General features: G+C 37.0%; 1 protein-coding gene across 9 annotated transcripts in view; it reads left to right on the top strand.

The window, feature by feature from the left end:
• Window positions 1-10,415, top strand: part of ADGRL4 (adhesion G protein-coupled receptor L4) — a 144,449-nt gene extending 134,034 nt beyond the window's left edge. For all 9 annotated transcript variants that reach the window (XM_086390766.1, XM_086390764.1, XM_086390762.1 and 6 more), the window contains 3 exons: window positions 7,116-7,207; window positions 8,557-8,725; window positions 9,089-10,415. In XM_086390766.1, the coding sequence (XP_086246892.1) occupies window positions 7,116-7,207; window positions 8,557-8,725; window positions 9,089-9,151 (324 nt within the window). In that variant the 3' untranslated portion in view covers window positions 9,152-10,415. The remainder of the gene's footprint in view (window positions 1-7,115; window positions 7,208-8,556; window positions 8,726-9,088) is intronic.
• The last annotated feature ends 9,529 nt before the right edge of the window (window positions 10,416-19,944 follow it).

Genomic DNA, 19,944 nt, shown 5'->3' with positions numbered 1-19,944 from the left:
AAAATTTTAATGCTCTCTGTCAAACATCAGAGTGTGTGTGCCAAACTTTAAAGTAATTGCATGTATCAATAAAGTGAAGAAACAGATATCCGTATAGATAAATATCACTTAAGATGAAGCAAAGGAAATTATTTTGAAAGATTTTTTTCCACAGCTATTTTTATTCTCTTCTGTACTCTGTATTCTAAAGTACAGCAGTGAATTTCAGAGATCTTATATTTACCAGGTACTGTCCTTGTTTTGTTTATCCTAGAAAAGTATTGTGGACTCCTGGTTGATAAATTAAAACTGTATTTTAAAAATTGAGACAGAAATGATAATGAATGACTGTTAACTTGAAAGTCATTAATTAGGCCCTTTGCTTTTGTGATGCGATCATTAGAGATAAATAATAAAGGAACAACAGCTCTTAAAATCAGCACACATCGGTAAACAGTAATGAGCAAAAGTGTGAATCATTGTAAAGGGTCTATTTCCCTAATTAAGATTAATAGTAATTATTTCCATTATATTTTAAAGACTTGCCTGGTGGCTCAGATGGTAAAGAATCTGCCTGCAATGCAGGAGACCTGGGTTCCATCCCTGAGTTGAAAGATCCCCTGGAGGAGGGCATGGCAACCCACTCCAGTATCCTTGCCTGGAGAATCCCCATGGACAGAGGAGCCTGGTAGGCTATAATCCATGGGGTCGCAAAGAGTCAGACACCACTGAGTGACTAAGAACAACACATTATATTTTAAAGCTTTACTGAAGCATTCAAGTTTGTTATTATTGACAGTGTTAATAGTATCTTTCCAATTATTTAATCTAAAATATAGATATTTATAAATTTTCAAAATAATTACTTCTGGAATAATTGCAAACTATTTCTTGTTATTAGAAATGTTTTTTTTAATTCTATATAATCTTGTTCTGAGTTTTGTTTTTATCATATCTCACACTGTTCATGCTTATTTAACAAAATATTCCCTCCCTGAAGATACTTTCTAGACCATGTAAAGTGCAAAGAGTTTCAACTTAATTTCCACCTCTTAGTAAATGAAGTCATGTGCCTTTCAGTTCAGTTCAGTCACTCAGTCGTGTCCAACTCTTTGCAACCCCATGAATCGCAGCACGCCAGGCCTCCCTGTCCATCACCAACTCCCAGAGTTCACTCAAACCCATGTACATCGAGTCAGTGATGCCATCCAGCCATCTCATCCTCTGTCATCCCCTTCTCCTCCTGCCCCCAATCCCTCCCAGCATCAGAGTCTTTTCCAATGAGTCAATTCTTCGCATGAGGTGGCCAAAGTACTGGAGTTTCAGCTTTAGCATCATTCCTTCCAAAGAACACCCAGGGCTGATCTTCTTCAGAATGGACTGGTTGGATCTCCTTGCAGTCCAAGGGACTCTCAAGAGTCTTCTCCAACACCACAGTTCAAAAGCATCAGTTCTTCAGCACTCAGCCTTCTTCACAGTCCAACTCTCACATCCATACATGACTACTGGAAAAACCATAGCATGTGCCTTTAGGTGATACTAACTCTTAACTCTATTAGAAAAAGAATGTAAAGTAGTTTATGTATTTATGAATAAAGAGAGAATGAGGCAGTGTAAAAGGAGTAAATGTAGGTTTTTCCAGTTACCCCAAATTTGCTGAAAATTATAATATGACCTTGGATTTGGCTTTGAGTTTTGTCAAGGAAAAAGATATTCTGACACTTGTTAAAATGGTAAGTAAGACTTCATTCAAGACTATTGTGATACGTGTCAAAACTATCAAAATAGAAGGGATTAAGAACAACTCTGAATACTCTAAGAACAACCGGGGATTTATAGCCTAAGAACAGGTTATGTGTGGGGGTTGTGAATGGAAAATTACCAAGACATCAAGTGTAGGGAGAATTCTTGCTAAACTTATTTTAAGAGCTTTCTTGCTGGATGGCAGGCCAGGGTGATCAGATATCAATGATGGGAGATGAAAAATTTGATTAAATGTTGAAAGTGATCACATATCAAGGGGGGGTGGGGGAATCCTCTGTAAGCTGACTCACCAGAATTCCTGCTAAAACTAGACATTGCAGAAATGGCACTGAAGCCCAGGGCCAAGGCCTGAATGAGAAGAGGGCTCAGAGAAACTTGACTATAGTTTAGTTAAGGAAAGTTTTTGTCAGTTTTCTACTGATGAAAGCCAGGGAAGAACATGTCGACATACAGAATTTGCACTGTCCAAAACAGTAAAAAATACCATCATGCTCTGCATTTCCATGCAGTTGAACTCAGATTTGATTTTATCATTTGGGTTTCAGTTTTTCACAAAGCTACCCTGGGAGTCTGTAGGTAGGTAAGCAGCGTTAAACAGAGGTGGTGAGGTAATGAGCTAAGGGGATATCTAAGGGTCCTGCGAGGACAGTGACCTGAAGGCATGCTTTGTGTGCTGGAGGAAGAACAGAGAACCCAGTGTGAGTGGAGTGAACTGATCAAAGCAGAGAGAAGTAGAATTTGAAGGAAGAAATATATCATTTCAGACCTTGTTGGGAGATTTTCAGGTTTAACTCAAATAGGAAGCTATGGGAAGGTTCAGACTAAAGAAATGATCTGACTTACATTTTAAAAGGTCAACCTTTCTGCTATAACGAGAAAAGACTGTAGGAAGGCAAGGACGCAAGCAGAGAGACTAATTAGGAAGCTTTAGCCCAGGAGAGGCATGACAGTGTCCTCGTCCAGGAAGGAAATGTAAAGACGTTATGTGGTGGTCATATTCCAAATATGTTTTGAAGGTAAAGATGAAAGGTTTGTTGATGAATAAACTTGATTACTGCTAGAAAACAAGATATAAGTTGGTAAAGTTTACAGCAAAAATAGATTCTGTAGGAGAACAGTAGTTTAATTTTTGACATTTTAATTAATTATGTCCATTGGATTTCCAAGTGAAAAAGTCAGATAGAGCCTAAGGATCTTATTTGAATCCACTGAGTCTGAGCAAGGAAGTATATGTAGATAGGTCCAGTGACTGAGATCCAGACAAATCACTTATTTCCTCTGTGTTGTACTCCTTTGGTCACTCAAGACTGGCCTAGAAATCATACATTAGAGTCATCCCTGTGTCCTTCTCTACTCTGCAGACAACTGCATGGCACTTCCTGAATAGAATTGTACATGCCTGTTGACTGGCCATCTCCCCCATTATACTGCAAGTTTCTTTTGGAAAGGGACTATAGTGCATAAGTGATTCTTGAGTGCAAGAATAAAAAAACTTCGCATTCAAGATAAAATCTAAGTACTCTTCATCTCTTTCTATCTTGCCTCCTGCTACTCCTCCCTTTGTTTTCCTTAAAGACATTCCACATTCTTGACTCTTTTAAGTCTCATGGCTTTTTAAAAATGCCATTTTCCATCATGAAATGCCTTTCTCCCTCATTTCTGATCAAGTTCTGGTTTAAATGCTAAATGTAGCCAGCCCTCACCACTATACCAGACACTTAGTGGACCCTTTATAAGATGTTTCAAATACATGCAAATAAAATGCTCCATATACTTGCATTGTTGATTAGTCGCTAAGTTGTGTTCTACTCTTATGAGACCCCATGGACTATAGCCCGCCAGGATCTTCTGTCCATGGGATTTCCCAGACAAGAACACTGGAGTGGGTTGTCATTTCCTCCTGCAGGGAGTCTTTCCAACTCAGGGATTGACGCTACATCTCCAGTTTCTCCTATATTGGCAGGCAGATTTTTTACCACTGAGCAACTGGTAGTGTCATCAAATGTGAATAATACAATATATTTCTGATTGTTTTCATTGCATAAAACCATAACACTTTTTTGATAAAAAGGCTTTAAGCTGTTTTATCTTACAATTGGGAAAATATGTTTATGGACTAAGAATCAGTCTCCTGTTTCTATAGCAGCACCTATTTTATGTGTAAACATTTTCCCTTTTATGTAGAAAACATGTACTTTCCAGAACTAGATCACCCATAGAGAATGTTCCATTTTATTCTTCATTATTTTAGCATATGATGTAAAAGCATATCCAAAATGCATATGCATTTCTGAGAAACCATAAGAGCAACTGTGTTTCAAACATGTGTTATCCAAATTAGAATTTTAAAAAACTCTAATAAAGATTATAAATGTTAACCGCTAACTTGGAAAATTTATGCATTAGTGAACAATCATTTTAAAATTTAATGTTATTTTATCTTACAACTCTTCTTTTGTTGAGATAAGTTCAATATAAACACCACATAAAATTCTCTGAAGATTTTCAAACCAATAATATTTTGAGTATATTATTTATACTAACCAAATTTTAATACAGTTTCTTATTTTAAAAATATTTATAAAATTAAGTACAACTGTTCCCAAATTTATTTAAAGAAGCTGTAGCTATAGAAACCTAGAAAATACTAAACATCTCTCTTTCATAAGTAGCAAAGACTATTTATGAAATCAAATATTATTAAACTGTCATTCAATTTAGTTGTTTGAGTATGTAACAGAGTGAAACTTGTCAACTGAATCAATTTAAATATATTTTATCTCTCCTCTACAATTGCTGAATTCTTTTATTTGTATGGGCTCCTTACTTAATAAGAGTTTATTAATCATATAATTTGAAGCAGTAAATATTTGGAAGCAGGAGAAGGGACTAGATCCATATTCCTCTTAAGACTTTGTCTCAAGAACCTCTCCCTGGAGACATGACAATATGAAATTAGCTGATCTATTATTTTATACTGCTTTTGTAACAGTAACTAATAAATACCATTTTCAGTGCTGTGTGTGTGTGCTCAGTTGCTCAGTTTTGTCCTGCTCTTTCTGACCCTTCGGACTGTACCCTGCCACCTCCTCTGTCCATGAGATTTTCCAGACAAGAATGCTGGAGTGGGTTGCCATTTCCTCCTCCAGGAGATCTTCCTGTGGCTCCTGCATTGCAGGTGGATTCTTTACAGCTGAGCCTTCAAGGAAACCCCTATGATTTTCAAAAGCTATGTAAAATTTTCTGGAAGAGATGGGAATACCAGACCACCTGACCTGCGTCTTGAGAAATCTGTATGCAGGTCAGGAAGCAACAGTTAGAACTGGACATGGAACAACAGACTGGTTCCAAATAGGAAAAGGAGTACGTCAAGGCTGTATATTATCACCCTGCTTATTTAACTTATATGCAGAGTACGTCATGAGAAACGCTGGACTAGAAGAAACACAAGCTGGAATTAAGATTGCCGGGAGAAATATCAATAACCTCATATATGCAGATGACACCACCCTTATGGCAGAAAGTGAAGAGGAACTAAAAAGCCTCTTAAGGAAAGTGAAAGTGGGGAGTGAAAAAGTTGGCTTAAAGCTCAACATTCAGAAAACAAAGATCATGGCATCCAGTCCCATCACTTCATGGGAAATAGATGGGGAAACAGTGGAAACAGTGTCAGACTTTATTTTTGGGAGCTCCAAAATCACTGCAGATGGTGACTGCAGCCATGAAATTAAAAGACGCTTACTCCTTGGAAGGAAAGTTATGACCAACCTAGATAGCATATTCAAAAGCACAGACATTGCTTTGCCAACAAATGTCCGTCTAGTCAAGGCTGTGGTTTTTCCTGTGGTCATGTATGGATGTGAGAGTTGGACTGTGAAGAAGGCTGAGCGCCGAAGAATTGATGCTTTTGAACTGTGGTGTTGGAGAAGACTCTTGAGAGTCCCTTGGACTGCAAGGAGATCTAACCAGTCCATTCTGAAGGAGATCAGCCCTGGGATTTCTTTGGAAGAAATGATGCTAAAGCTGAAACTCCAGTACTTTGGCCACCTCATGCGAAGAGTTGACTCATTGGAAAAGACTCTGATGCTGGGAGGGATTGGGGGCAAGAGGAGAAGGGGACAACGGAGGATGAGATGGCTGGATGGCATCACTGACTCAGTGGACGTGGGTCTGGGTGAACTCTGGGAGTTGGTGATGGACAGGGAGGCCTGGCGTGCTGCGATTCATGGGGTTGCAAAGAGTCGGACACAACTGAGCGACTGAACTGAACTGAACTGGCCTGATGTAAAATTTTTAGAATATGGAAGAAAAAACATAATTTTTCTCTAAGTTTCTGAAATACTAGTATAAGAATTAGCCAAAAATTAAAATACTGCACTTTGCTACTGCTGTTATAAAATGCTTTTGAAAAATCTGTTTGGGTTAATAAAATATATTCAATAGAAGATTAATCTACAAATTATTTTTATAATTTTAATATTTCACATTATTAATATGCTTTTGTTAAAATAAATGTACATTTAAAATATATCCCTCAATTAATCCTCTGACACTATAAATATGTCTTATAAATCTCCAAGAATACAAGAAAAGGAAAAAAAAGAAATGGAAGTTTTTCATAATAAAGTCATTTTAGAAGGGGTAAAAATTCTGTGCATTCTGTATAACCCATACTTGGGAATATATATTATAGAATATAAATATTTATCCATAAAATGTACATGTCTTCAAACAAACATATTTCACTGAAACATTCATTTTTGAAAGTTTATGAGGTTAAATTCAGGAAAATTAAATCTCAGCATAATATTAAGAGAGATAGCTAGAGGAACCATACAAAACAAAATTTATTCAAACTTTTTATAGTGATAGAACTTAGTGTTTTTTTCTAATTTCCTTTCAAATTTCTCTTTTCTAGTTAAAATTTTCAAAGGATTGACAGAATTATCACTAAAACTTCTTTTCAAAGAAATAGCACTCAATTTAATGAACAAAAATTTGATTTCTCAGATATTCATTAAGTTTTTCAAACCAAAATTTATCTTAATATGTATATTACCCATATTATTGGCAGAAGATGATATTCATCAATCTGTAGACATGATCGTAACATCTGAAGAAATCCTTGAACAGGTGCTTAATACAGTCTGGCGAATTGTAGTACTACGACTTGTACTGACAATTTTCAGTGGTATTGTAAAGATCAACCACATCTTTGTTTGCATACGTCTACCAGAGGATTTGTACTTCTTAATATACATAAAAATGCCATGGTTTGCTGGTTTCTATTTATTTTATATCTTTGCCATGTGTTTATTTCATATATGTATCTAGTTTGTTATGAAAATTATCTCTTGAAATTATTTTCTCAGGTTAATCTCTTGGCATTTGGAGTTATCATATACAAAGTTTTTCGTCACACTGCGGGGTTGAAACCAGAAGTTAGTTGCTATGAGAACATAAGGTAAGCATTTCTTCGATTGTATTTTCTTTAGCAATTCAAAGCTTTAGTAACTTAAAGTGCAGATAATTTTTGGAAGGCAGTTTTTAAATTATTTTCTCACATTTTCTCCCATCATATTTAAAATATTTACTGCTTAATAGCACTTAATATGTTTAATAAGCCTGTAATCACCACAGATCAAATGATAAGTAATCTTTTTTGAACATACTCCCCTTTGGCGGGGGGGGGAATAATGACTACATTTTAAGACAAAAGCCAGCCTTAAGATCTTCTCAAAGCAGTTCTCAGAGCTTAGTAGCTCTGTTTCTTTCTTGTGATTCCTAGTTTGCATGCTGCCATGATTTTTCCTCACCTCCTGCCCTTTAAAACTGATTTATTGAGATCCTGAAAGCGGTTTGTTCAGGAAAAACTGAAGTGTACTGTAGGGAACATTAGAAACAACTGATGTTTGGGTCCCTTGGGAACACTTCTTTAGTTTCAATATCTTGCACAAGATTTATAGTTAGAATTTAGCAAATGTTTGATTACTTTCTTTTACTCTTCACCATTCATAGTAACATGTAAGTTGCTGGTTTTAATAAAGTTGAAAATGACTCATTTTCTGTGGTACACTGCAAAAATATCTTCTGCAGTAAAGAATGATTGCACTAAGAATGAATGAGAAAATAAGCATCAGTTGCCTTATTTTCAAGGCAGTGTCCTCAGTGAGCTGGATTGAATGTTTTACCAAAACTCAAAGGCGGTAAGTTGAAAATATGTAAGAGAGTATGTTCCTGTGTGTATGTGTGTGTGTGTGTGTGTGTTTAAGAAATCAGCATTCTAACATGAATTTACTTTGAAGTAACTGTATTGGAAACCCCCCCCCCAAAAATGTTGTTTTATATCTTACATGTTCTTCTCTACTGAGCCTAAAAGGAAAGCAGACGCTTCCTTTGATGTCCTGCCTATGTGCTGACCTAAATCCACATGGTATATTTTTCAAGGTTTCTTAGGGAGAATGCTTCCTAACAGCTATATGTCTTAGCTCCAGGAGTTCTTGCAACATTAATTTTGAAATCAAAGCATACATACTGTAGTATACCAGATGAGCATATCTTAAGATTAAGGAAATTTCTCAAAACTACCAGATTTTAATAATGCTGCCGTGAATTTGGACACATGTCTCAGCCACAGTGCACTTACGCTAGCCTGTCCCATGTAACTATGGCACAGTTTATCAGTTTCAGAATTCTCATTGGGCTTTACCAAAGATTTCTGGGTTATTCCAACTTCCTACAAAATTTAAGGGATTTGAGGACGTGTTAAGTCTTCATAGCTTTCTCAGCTGGAACATTGCAAATTTCTTCCAGGTCTTGTGCCCGAGGAGCTCTTGCCCTCCTTTTCCTCCTTGGTACCACCTGGATCTTTGGCGTTCTCCATGTTGTACACGCATCGGTGGTGACAGCTTATCTCTTCACCGTCAGCAATGCTTTCCAGGGGATGTTCATCTTCTTATTCTTGTGTATCTTATCTAGAAAGGTAAAGAATTTGCTATTCTTGTCAACGTTCTAGTATATGTATGTAGCATGAGTGAACAAATTGATAAAAATTCTCATTTTCATAAATTTATGACTTGTGCCCTTATTGCCTAAATGCAGTACATCTTAACATTGAAATAATCAGAACGCCTGTTGTTCATAGCAAAATGTGCTTTTAAAAACTTGCTAGTAGGAATATAGATAATACAGCTTACATTCAGTTGAGTGTATTCTGACATATAATCAGAAAGCAACAATAATTTATAAAACCAAATATAAGTTTAATGTGATTTGAAAATAATTTGATGTGATTGTTGCAATTATGTTTCACATTTCTTATTTTATTTTTTTTTATTTTTTTTAGATCCAAGAAGAATATTATAGATTATTCAAAAATGTCCCTTGTTGTTTTGGATGTTTGAGGTAAACAGAACTATGGATGGTTATTGTTATGCAGAAATAAAAATGCCCAGCTGTGGATGGCCAATGTATAAATGTGTAGGAACTGTAGATAATACAGGATACAATTATGTACCATATAGCTATAGTAAGCTTTTCTACATGACTTACTTAGCTGTGTCAAAAATAGTAATGCAGATATTTGGAAAGTAATTAGTTTTTCAGAATGATATCACTGCACCCAAGGAAAGATTTTCTTTCTAACACAAAAAAATGTATGACTGTCCTGAAGGAAACCCACTGGCTTGATATTATTGTGACTCGTGTTGCCTTTGAAACTAGTCCTCTATCACCTTGGTAATGAGCTCTGTTACAGAAAGTAGAGCATAAGAAAATGAAGGGGTAGAATATGAAACAGTAAAAAGAGAGTGAATGTTATAACAATGAGATGTATTTTGAGCAGACTTTGTAAAATAGATGAGAGTTGAATAAACACATCTTACAATTCCATGAGTTGTTCTGAACTTAAAGTTTTACTGAAACAACTTAGACTTGTACTTGTTGCATCAATTTTCTATTCTAATAGAAAACACAAAACTTCACAAAAAAAACTAAACATTTCTGTTCTGTTTTTATGTTAATATTAGAATGAAATATATGCTCTTTCTATACTTATTTCACAGATTGTGACTTCAAATGCTTATTCAGTAGTACATAAATGTGTCAGAATATAATATTGTTCATGCCTGTAAATGTAAAAATCATGTATATAAACCTGAAGTGCTCTATTCCATAACCTTTCAGTGCAGTGAAAAATACTGTATCTCATTAGACTCATATATCGGAGTTCTTTATTTCTTTTAATTTTAGAATATTAGTTCACATTGCAATATTCCCTTTTAACTTACTATTTTTAAAAGGGCACTGTAAATATGAAAGTATTCATAAAGTGAATTGCTATTTTTTTCTGTTCAGAAAAGTACATATTAAAAATGTTATTTATAACAAAGAGATCACTGAGAACTGACTGTATAAACTTCCACAGAGAATATATTTTCTGACAGTTTTCCACTAGTAAAACATATCTCCTAAAATGTAAGTCTTATACCTTCCAATCTTCAAATTAAAATATAGAAGCAAGGATTTTATTTCAAAATATATGTAATTGTTCTGCACTTACCTGTAAAAGTATGCCAATACACCAAATGTTGTGATTTTAACTTAATTTCTACAGCTGTTAAAATGAAGTCTGTCAAATCTTGCTCTAACAAATAAAATGTTACCTAAATGAATCCTTCTGCTGCTTGGCTGAGTCATTTCTCAAGAAAGATAAGCTACCTGCCAATGTCTTAAACATTTTTAGAAGATCTGTGATAATAACTTTTTATTTGATCTTTTGATCTCTTATATAGTTAGCCTATAACCTGTTATTATCATTATAATTATTGCTGTAGGACAGTGCTATTGGAATAGGATACTGAAAAAGTAATCAGTTCAATCAGTGTATACAAATTATGTGTCGTGGGCAGAATAATGGTCCTCCCAAAATGCTCACATCCTAATCTTTAGAATACATGAATATGTTAGGTTACATGGAGAGAAGAATTAACCAGCTAACAGCTATCAGCTAACCTTGGCGTGAGGAAATTATCCTGGATTATCCAAGTGGGCCCCATGTAATTACAAGGTTCCTTATAAATGAAAGATGGAGGCAGAAGCAATGCAACATGAGACATACTCACCTGCCCATTGCTGGTTTTGGAAATGGAAGCAGTCCAGGAGCCACAATATGCAGGCAGGCAGCCTATAAACTGAAAAAGGCAAGAACATGGACTCTCCCCTAGACCTTGTAGAAGGAAGTCAGCCCTGGTGAACCTTCATTTTAGCCTGGAGAAACTCAATTCCAAGTTCTAATCTCCAGAACTGTAAAATAATAAATGCCACTCAATAACATCCAAATGCTTGGTTTACTGAGGACATTATCATCAATGAAAAGCAGATATAATTCAGAGAGGCTATGAAACAGGAAAACAAAAGTGAAGGTCTACATTAGGTTTCTTTTGGTTTATATCCTAGGAATAAATGTGCTGCTCGTGAATCAAATAAAAAGAAAATAATAAATGTATATTATTTTAAGCCACCAAGTTTGTTGATAATTTGTCACAAGTTTGTTGATAATTTTCATAATTTTTCAAAGCAACTATAGGGAGCTAATATTATGGAAATATGTATGTGATGACATCTTTAGAGCTAAGCAAATATTTATATCATTAGAAAAACCTTAAATTCTGTATCTTGTTTTCATCACCCCTCTCATAGACATCACTGGATGAAGCCTCTGTTCTTTAGGATGAGATTTCATATCCGCTTACTTACCTTTTTATCAGATAAGTAAGGATCTCTCCTTGGGCTGCAAGGAGATCCAACCAGTCCATTCTAGAGGAGATCAGTCCTGGGTGTTCTTTAGAAGGAATGATGCTAAAGCTGAAACTCCAGTACTTTGGCCACCTCATGTGAAGAGTTGACTCATTGGAAAAAACTCTGATGCTGGGAGGGATTGGGGGCAGGAGGAGAAGGGGATGACAGAGGATGAGATGTCTGGATGGCATCGCCGACTCGATGGACATGACTTTGAGTGAACTCCGGGAGTTGGTGATGGACAGGGAGGCCTGGCGTGGTGCAATTCATGGGGTCACAAAGAGTCCGACATGACGGAGCGACTGAATTGAAATGAACTGAACTGAACTGAACTGAAGGATCTCTCTTTTTTTGTTAAATGGGTGTGTGCACATGTATACATGTATGTTTATTGCATTAAATGCCTCATAGCATTTGCCCCGTTTTTATAATCCAAAATAAAAATGATTCAAAAAGTTTTTCACTATGCTCAGTTTTCAAAAATACAAACATGAACGTTACGATGACAGGAATGTGTTAAGATGCTGAATTCAAAAGGACAATACAAAGGACATACAAAAGTACATACAACTGCTGGCAACACACTTTGGACTTGCAGTGAAGCCCTGTCCCCTGAGGCCCAGTAGCTCAGCCCCAGCAGGACCCAGGGCGACCCGCTGTCAGAGGGCTCACCCGCATCCCAGAGCGACACTGTCACATGTCGTGGACATCACCCACACCTCCAGATTCCCACACACCACACACTTAATTAACATAAAAAAACTTTAAAACCACTCAAAGTCTGTGAGATAAAGACACCCTGCATCCCTGGTTTTCACATTTGCCCTATGAGTTTCTTCAGTTTTTCCCAAGACTTTCTATCAGTTCAGTTCAGTCGCTCAGTCGTGTCCGACTCTTTGCAACCCCATGAATCGCAGCATGCCAGGCCTCCCTGTCCATCACCATCTCCTGGAGTTCACTCAAACCATAGTTTACCAAATCCCAAATTTCTGGAGCTTCCTCCTTGTTGTCATCATTATTCTGGCAAACATCTGCTTACCTCTTATGTGGCTTTCTCTATGAGGCCTTCCTGGGTTCACACAAGGAATTTATCACTTCCACCTTTGTCACATCACTCCATCTACCACTTACCTATTTTAACATCTATCACATTGTACTGCAGTTGTTTAGCCTAGCCCAAGCTCAAGATATTCATTATACCAAGTTTTGTTCTTCCTTCTCTTTTTTGCTTCATGAAGCAATGGTACAGCTTTCTTCTGTTTTGTGACCACGTGGTTGATGGGACAAGAGAGTCTGAACCCTCCAAACCATCTGGCTTTGGCTGTTTCGCTTTAGCTATCCCATTTTGGAAGCCCACTGGATGAGCCAGCTTTCTCAGGTAAAGCCCTGCATGCCTATCTCTAAATGTCATTAGGTGAAAAACAATGGCCCAGCAATCTGAAATTGCTGTGAAGTGGAACAGGCAGAGGAATTAGGCTACCAATGTAGCCTTGAGTTCACAATGCAGCTTCAACTGTTTTCCCAGGGAAGATCTTTGGGAATTTGTAAGAAGCTTGACAAATGACTAAGTAATGCTTCGTTTTCCATTTGGCAATTATTCCTCCTGTATCAATTCTTTGGGCTCCCTGGTGGCTCAGTGGGTAAAGAATCTGCCTGGGATCCACCCAGGGATCCCAATGCACGTTTGATCCCTGGGTCTAGAAGATCTCCTGAGGAGGAAATGACAAGCTACTCCAGTATTGCCTGAAAAATCCCATGGACAGAGGGGCCTGGCAGGCTACAGTCCAAAGGGTTGCAAAGAGTCAGATACAACTGAGCAGCTAAAGACACACACACACACACAAACAACTTTTTCACTTGATGGTGAGAGGAATAAATACTAGGATTTGAGATTTCAATCTCTTCAACCTCTGAAATACATCACAAATTCATTAATAAATATTAATTTGCAAACTCTTCATAAGCAAATGGAGATAGAATGTTTATAGTATTTCAGGGGATTCAATCAAAGAAATTAATACTTTAAGATGTGCTTCAATCAAGGAGATGAATGGACACCAAAGAAGTATAAGATAAAATCCCTGACTGAGTAAAAACTTACTATTAGCCAGAGACACTGCTGCTGCTGCTGCTGCCGCTGCTAAGTCGCATCAGTCGTGTCCGACTCTGTGTGACACCATAGATGGCAGCCACCAGGTTCCCCCGTCCCTGGGATTCTCCAGGCAAGAACACTGGAGTGGGTTTCCATTTCCTTCTCCAATGCATGAAAGTGAAAAGTGAAAGTGAAGTCGTGTCCAACTCTTAGCGACCCCATGGACTGTAACCTACCAGGCTCCTCCATCCATGGGATTTTCCAGGCAAGAGTACTGGAGTGGGGTGCCATTGCCTTCTCCACCAGGTCCCCTAATAAAAAAATCTGTTGATTGATTACACTGTGATCAGGAAAAATACACTTACACACAGCATAACAAAAAAATCTATGAGAAAGTCTATAAGCAAATACTCTACAATCTTCATGCTAGGCATAACCAACAAACTATATATACTCATTTGATCATGGCATCATTTTTTCAGTCCTTTTTAATTCAGTGCCCCCCAAGTTAAACATTAACCCTGTACTTCTTAATTTTCCATATACTTAAAGTTATTATATCCATCTTTAATGATATAAAACATGAGCTTTTTCTATGTATCAAGATTATTCTCTAATTTTTCCAGCATAAAATCTTTGAGGAATGTATGCATTATTGATTCAGTATTGATCCAGAAAGAGTACCTGTTGTTCAGATTTTTCTGCTACCTAGAATGTCTTCTCCCATGCAAATTCTACCTATCATTCAAGACCCCTAGTATGAAGCCTCTCAGATTAATTAATTTAGATCTTATTAATTTCCCAAGTCACTACAACTATAGCACTTGCAAGGTGTACAGAATAACATAACACTTAATGGGGGTTGTTCAGATATCACTGTGTTCAAACTTAGAGCGTTCAAGTTTTAGACTACAGATATAAGAGAATTAACTCAGAAATGGCATAGAAAGGAGAAGAAAGGACTTTTTCCTGAAATTTGATTTCAGTTTGTTAAATTGCACATCTCATTTAATTCTTACGGTAACATATGCAATTTTTTCATCATTTTTCAATGTGAAAAATGCTCAGTCACACAGCTAGGAAATTGCAAATTTAGCGTTTAGACTGAGAGTCATGGCTCCTGCTTCCCCATGGAAACTGAGGAACTTGTTCAGATGCTCTCAGATAGGAAGTCAAAGTGATTGGAGTCATACCCAAGTTTCTGCCTCTCAGTCTAGAGCATATTCCACTGTTTCATAGCTGTAGACTCATATAGTGCAAGGATGATATCCTGTTTACAATTATGTTCTTTTGGGTATGGAGGAGTGTGATGTGATTTTTAAACATGTATTTTCTACATACATATGCAATCAGAAGTGTGTATTTGATATGTTTTAAGGTGAAGTGGTTTCTTCTTTTCTCTTCTCTCTGCTGCCCTTTCTCTGTGCATTTATTCCTATCCTCCCATCCCCACTTACACTCTCAACCAGGCCATTTATTTTAACTACCTGGTATGTGTTCTTCCATTTTCTCCTTCCTGTTCATAGCATCATATTCAAATGGTTGTATGAAGTCACATTTTTAAAATACCTCTTATCATGTGGAGAACTAATGTATATGTTTCATTCATTCCTTTTAAATGATGAATAATATTTCATATTAGGGATGGACCATAAATTTCACAGCTGGTATGTAATCTGGATTAATGCAGTAATACTTAGGAAGACTTCAGTATCTTTCAGGAGTAATGGTCTCCATGCTATGTGGCTTGGCTTTATTGTTAAAAATAGCAAATGTCAAGTTATTTTTTTTCTTATGATGGATGTGGACCCATGTTGATAAGCCAAAGCACTATAACTGTTTCATTGATACAGAGGTTGTTTATTTCTTGCAACTATTCAGTGACAATCATGCCATGTGTTTGAGATCCACAAAGCTCCTTGAGCATTTTCATTTAAGTGAAAAGGGTTTGAATTACTTACCCTAGATAGAAGGCTTGAGCAAGCATTACGATCAGTAGGCAATCTGAAAGTACAGAATAGTTTGCTTATTATTCCATTCAAACCTTATACATCCTAGGTTTGTATGGTAGTTATGATTAATATAAAATGAGAGGGTTGGTTTAGTTGCAATGGATCTCTTTCGGTGCCAGTGTACCACAATTCTAATATCAACCTCACCACCACTTTGAGGCATTGTAAATAATAAAATCTAAAAAGTATATTACAATTTTATACACTCAAAAATAAGGGGAAAAATAATAGGTTTCTTGCAAAATTGTTTTTCAGGAATATGGTTTCATTTCCTATTGGGCTGCAATTTGCCATGTATCAGCATCCAAGGGCCAGGCTGCTCAACCTGAAAATGATTATTTTCTTTCTTTTCCTTAATGTATCGGAAGTGGATCTAAAAGAACCTCCAGTATACAGGGGGGTTAATTATCCTGGCAGTCAGTTAAGCTTTGTAAGTTTTAGGTGATAAGAACAGAGCCCTAAAAAAGACTCCCCACTACTGCTGCCTGCTGTGAAGAAAGAGCATTGTGCTGCCACCTCTGCAAATATTGTTCAAATTACCCTAAAATTCCCCCTGGTTTTCTGTGCATCAGGCTCCTGGAGAGCGACACTGCTCCAGTGAGGTCATTTATTCTGTCACTTCAGCCCACTCGGTAATCATGACAACTACATCTTTCACTCAATCTAGTGCAGGAGGCTTTCCTGCAAGACCTATGACCTGAGTGAGGAAAGTAATTATTCAAAACAACATCGCTTCTTGTTTCTCAAGTTCCAGCCACTCCTCTGCAGAATAACCTAAATGCTCCCCAATTTGATCTTCCTTCTCAGATCAATCTCTCAGGTTCTCCTAAAGGAACATGTAAATAAACAGCCACCTCTCATATCTTAGAACTTTACTTTCAGAGAGGCAGCGCAGTTTGGTGGGTCAGTCTACAGTCAGAAATTTCTTTTCTACCTACAGTGAGAAATGCGGTCTCAGGCCAGTTATTCCCTGTAACTCAGTTTCTTGTGTCGGAAAAGAAGATAACAAAACCTACTTCATCACATTTCTGTCACAATTCAATCAGCTAGTATATGAAAGATAGTTACTACAGTACTTAGCACACAGCAAGTGGTATCAATGGTGATAGGTCAGCTATGATCATTCCCATGTGGGTGAATAGCTATTGACTATGCACCTTAAGTATCAGGAACTGTTATAGGTATGTGGTGGAATTCACTAATGAAAACCAAAATAATAATTTTAGAAAGACATACTTTTATTGTATATTTATTTATGTATTTATATTTATATTATATATATTTACATATATATTATTTATATATGTATAAACATATATGTATGTTTATTGTATAAAGTGAGGACTTCCATGTTATTGATTTATCAGCACCTTATGTCTGAAACGCTGAGGAAACAGTAAAAATAAAAATCAGTGATCATGAAGTCAAATTGTAGGTTCACTTTCTTTATTTTCTACCACTGACCTCCCAACCTATACTCCATCTCTACCCTGCCTCATTCAAAACATCAAATTTCACTGCCTTCCATTGTAAAACTAGTAGAATGTCAGAGAGAATGTTAAATGTTCAACATTGCTGACACACCCTTTGGAGCAGGGGTGCAGCCAAGGCCCCATCACTGCTCCGAACAAATAAAATCCCTGCCCCTGTAAGGCTAAATGTCCTACAATTTAATTAAAATTGTTTACCTACACAAAGGTGCATTGATATACTTTTATTTAAATATACATACTGTGAGCATTACCCCTGGAGAAAGAAATGGGAACCCACTCCAATATTCTTGCCAGGAGAACCCCATGGACAGAGAAGCCTGGCGGGCTACAGTCTATGGGGTTGTAAAGAGTTGGACATGATGTAGCAGTTGAACAACAACTATGAGCACTTACATGAACTTGAAAAATATAATCTCTTCTTTAAACACTACTTAGAAGATAATTTGGTTTTCTCAACTTTCCATATATTGCTTAAAAAGACAAGAAATTCATACTGGCATCATTTGGGTATTTCATCTCCTTTGTGCAGGACAATTTGCAGTAATTTCATATGCCCTTACCTAATGTAAAACCATGGATGTGAAAATTGGACTATAAAGAAAGCTGAGCACCAAAGAATTGATGCTTTTGAACTGTAGTATTGGAGAAGACTCTTGAGAGTCCCTTGGACCACAAGGAGATCCAATCAATCCATCCTAAAGGAAATCAGTCCCGAATATTCACTGGCAGGACTGATGCTGAAGCGGAAACTCCAATACTTTGGCCACCTGAAGCACATAACTGACTCATTGGAAAAGAACCTGATGCTGGGAAAGATTGAAGCCGGGAGGAGAAGGGGATGACAGAGGATGAGATGGTTGGATGGCCTCACCGACTCGATGGACATGAGTTTGAGCAAGCTCTGGGAGTTGGTGATGGACAGGGAAGCCTGGTGTGCTGTAGTCCATGGGGTTGCAGAGTCGGACATGACTGAGCGACTGAACTGAACTGAACTGAATGTAAAACCATAGAAACCATGCTCTTTTAAAACACATTCTTGATTTGTTTAAAGGCAAAAGCAAATGAGCTATTTTAATACTTGAGAAAAAAAATAGAAAGGAATCTTCAGTAGAAAGGAAGAAGTATTCTTTAATAAAGACTTGCTTATATGTAAAATGCACTTGTTTTTACCTATTTTTGTCCTATTTAAATTTCCAGCATTGTTTCCTGAACAATAAGATGTCTTTGTTATTATATACGGGCAGTTTCTATTTTCCATATTTAGTAAGCTAGATATTGCAAATTTTTGAGATAAATGAACCAGAAATTCTATTAGTTACTAATTTAAGAATTCATACATTTTGTTTTATCTGTCACCTTCACCTGCATACCTCATCATTCTGATGAATAATGCCTCAGAGGTCAGAAACATAGTGCTTTATTCTTTTATGTGCTAAAGTATGACATGTTTAGCATTGTGTGATCTTTTTTCTCAAGTAGATTTGCATGCATAGCTTGGAAGCTGAATAACTCTACATAAGCAAACATTTTTTTTTTACTTGTTAGGACAAGTAGAGTAAGAGACTTGCTCTTGCTCATCAAATCTCTATTTTCTTGAGAAGCAAGAATATAATGTTATTTCTTAGTATCCTTCTGTTTTCTTTACAAATCTCAGAAAAGGTAATTGGATTAATATGTACTCTTGCACTTGGACATAATATGATTTTATACATGAAGCATTATGTACATTCACCTTTCTTACAAAATAAATATACCAACTAGATATTAGTAATGCAAAACACATACAAGAATTGAGTCAAAGTAGAAATAAGGGTACAGCCATAAAATGGAGTTAAAACTCAAGTGCTTTATTCATCCAGGTTCTGGCCTGTTACCTGTTGCTTATGTGACCACATCATTCCAAAACCTGGTGCCTTAGAAAAATAATTTATTATTGTTTCTCACATTTTTGCTGGTTAATTGGGCTTCAGAGGGTACCTTTCACCCAGGGTTTCTCATGAAAATACAGTCAGATATTCACTGGTGCTACAGCCATCTGACATGGCTACCCACTACAATCTCCACAAGGGCTGCCAGCCAAGCATCATTCATGGTCTCTCCATGTTACTTGGGCTTTTCACATAGCATGGACTCTGGTGTCCTTGTGGCAGCATCTCCAAAGCAAACATTCCAACAGTCCCTGGTAGAGACTGAAAGGCTTCTTACCACCTGGCCTCTGAAGGTATAAAGTTTACTTCTACCAAAGTGGTCCACTCAGATTTAAGGGGTTGCAGAAATAGATCCATCTTTTAATTGAGTGACAAAGTCACATGCATAAAAGCATATGGAATAGGGAAATATTATTGAGGTCATTTTGGGAAACTATAATCTGCCATGACTTTTATGCTCTTGCTAACATCTATGTGTTGAGTTTCCCTGGTAGCTCAGCTGGAAAAGAATTCACCTGCAATGCAGGAGACTCCAGTTCAATTCCTGGGTCAGGAAGATCCATAGGAGAAGGGATAAGCTAACCACTCCAGTTTTCTTGGGCTTCCCTGGGTGCCTCAGCTGATAAAGAATCCACCTGGAATGCATGAGACCTGGGTTCAATTCCTGGGTTGGGAAGATCCCCAGGTTGGGAAGATTCCCTGAAGAAGGGAATGGCTACTCACTCCAGTATTCTGGCCTGGAGAATTCCATGGACTGTTTAGTCAATGGGATCACAAAGAGTTGGACATGACTGAGAGACTTTCACTTTCATGTGTTACGATAATATCTTTTCATTAGACAAAGCAATGAATTCAATAGGATTGCTTCCTGAAATATC

Source organism: Bos grunniens, chromosome 3 (genome assembly GCF_055505025.1).
Source record: "Bos grunniens cultivar Pamir isolate PY7600 chromosome 3, Bosgru_T2T1.0, whole genome shotgun sequence".
Classification (NCBI taxonomy): Eukaryota; Metazoa; Chordata; class Mammalia; order Artiodactyla; family Bovidae; genus Bos; species Bos grunniens.
The sequence above is the reverse complement of the archived record's forward strand: the minus strand, read 5'-3'. Positions and strand labels throughout refer to the sequence as shown.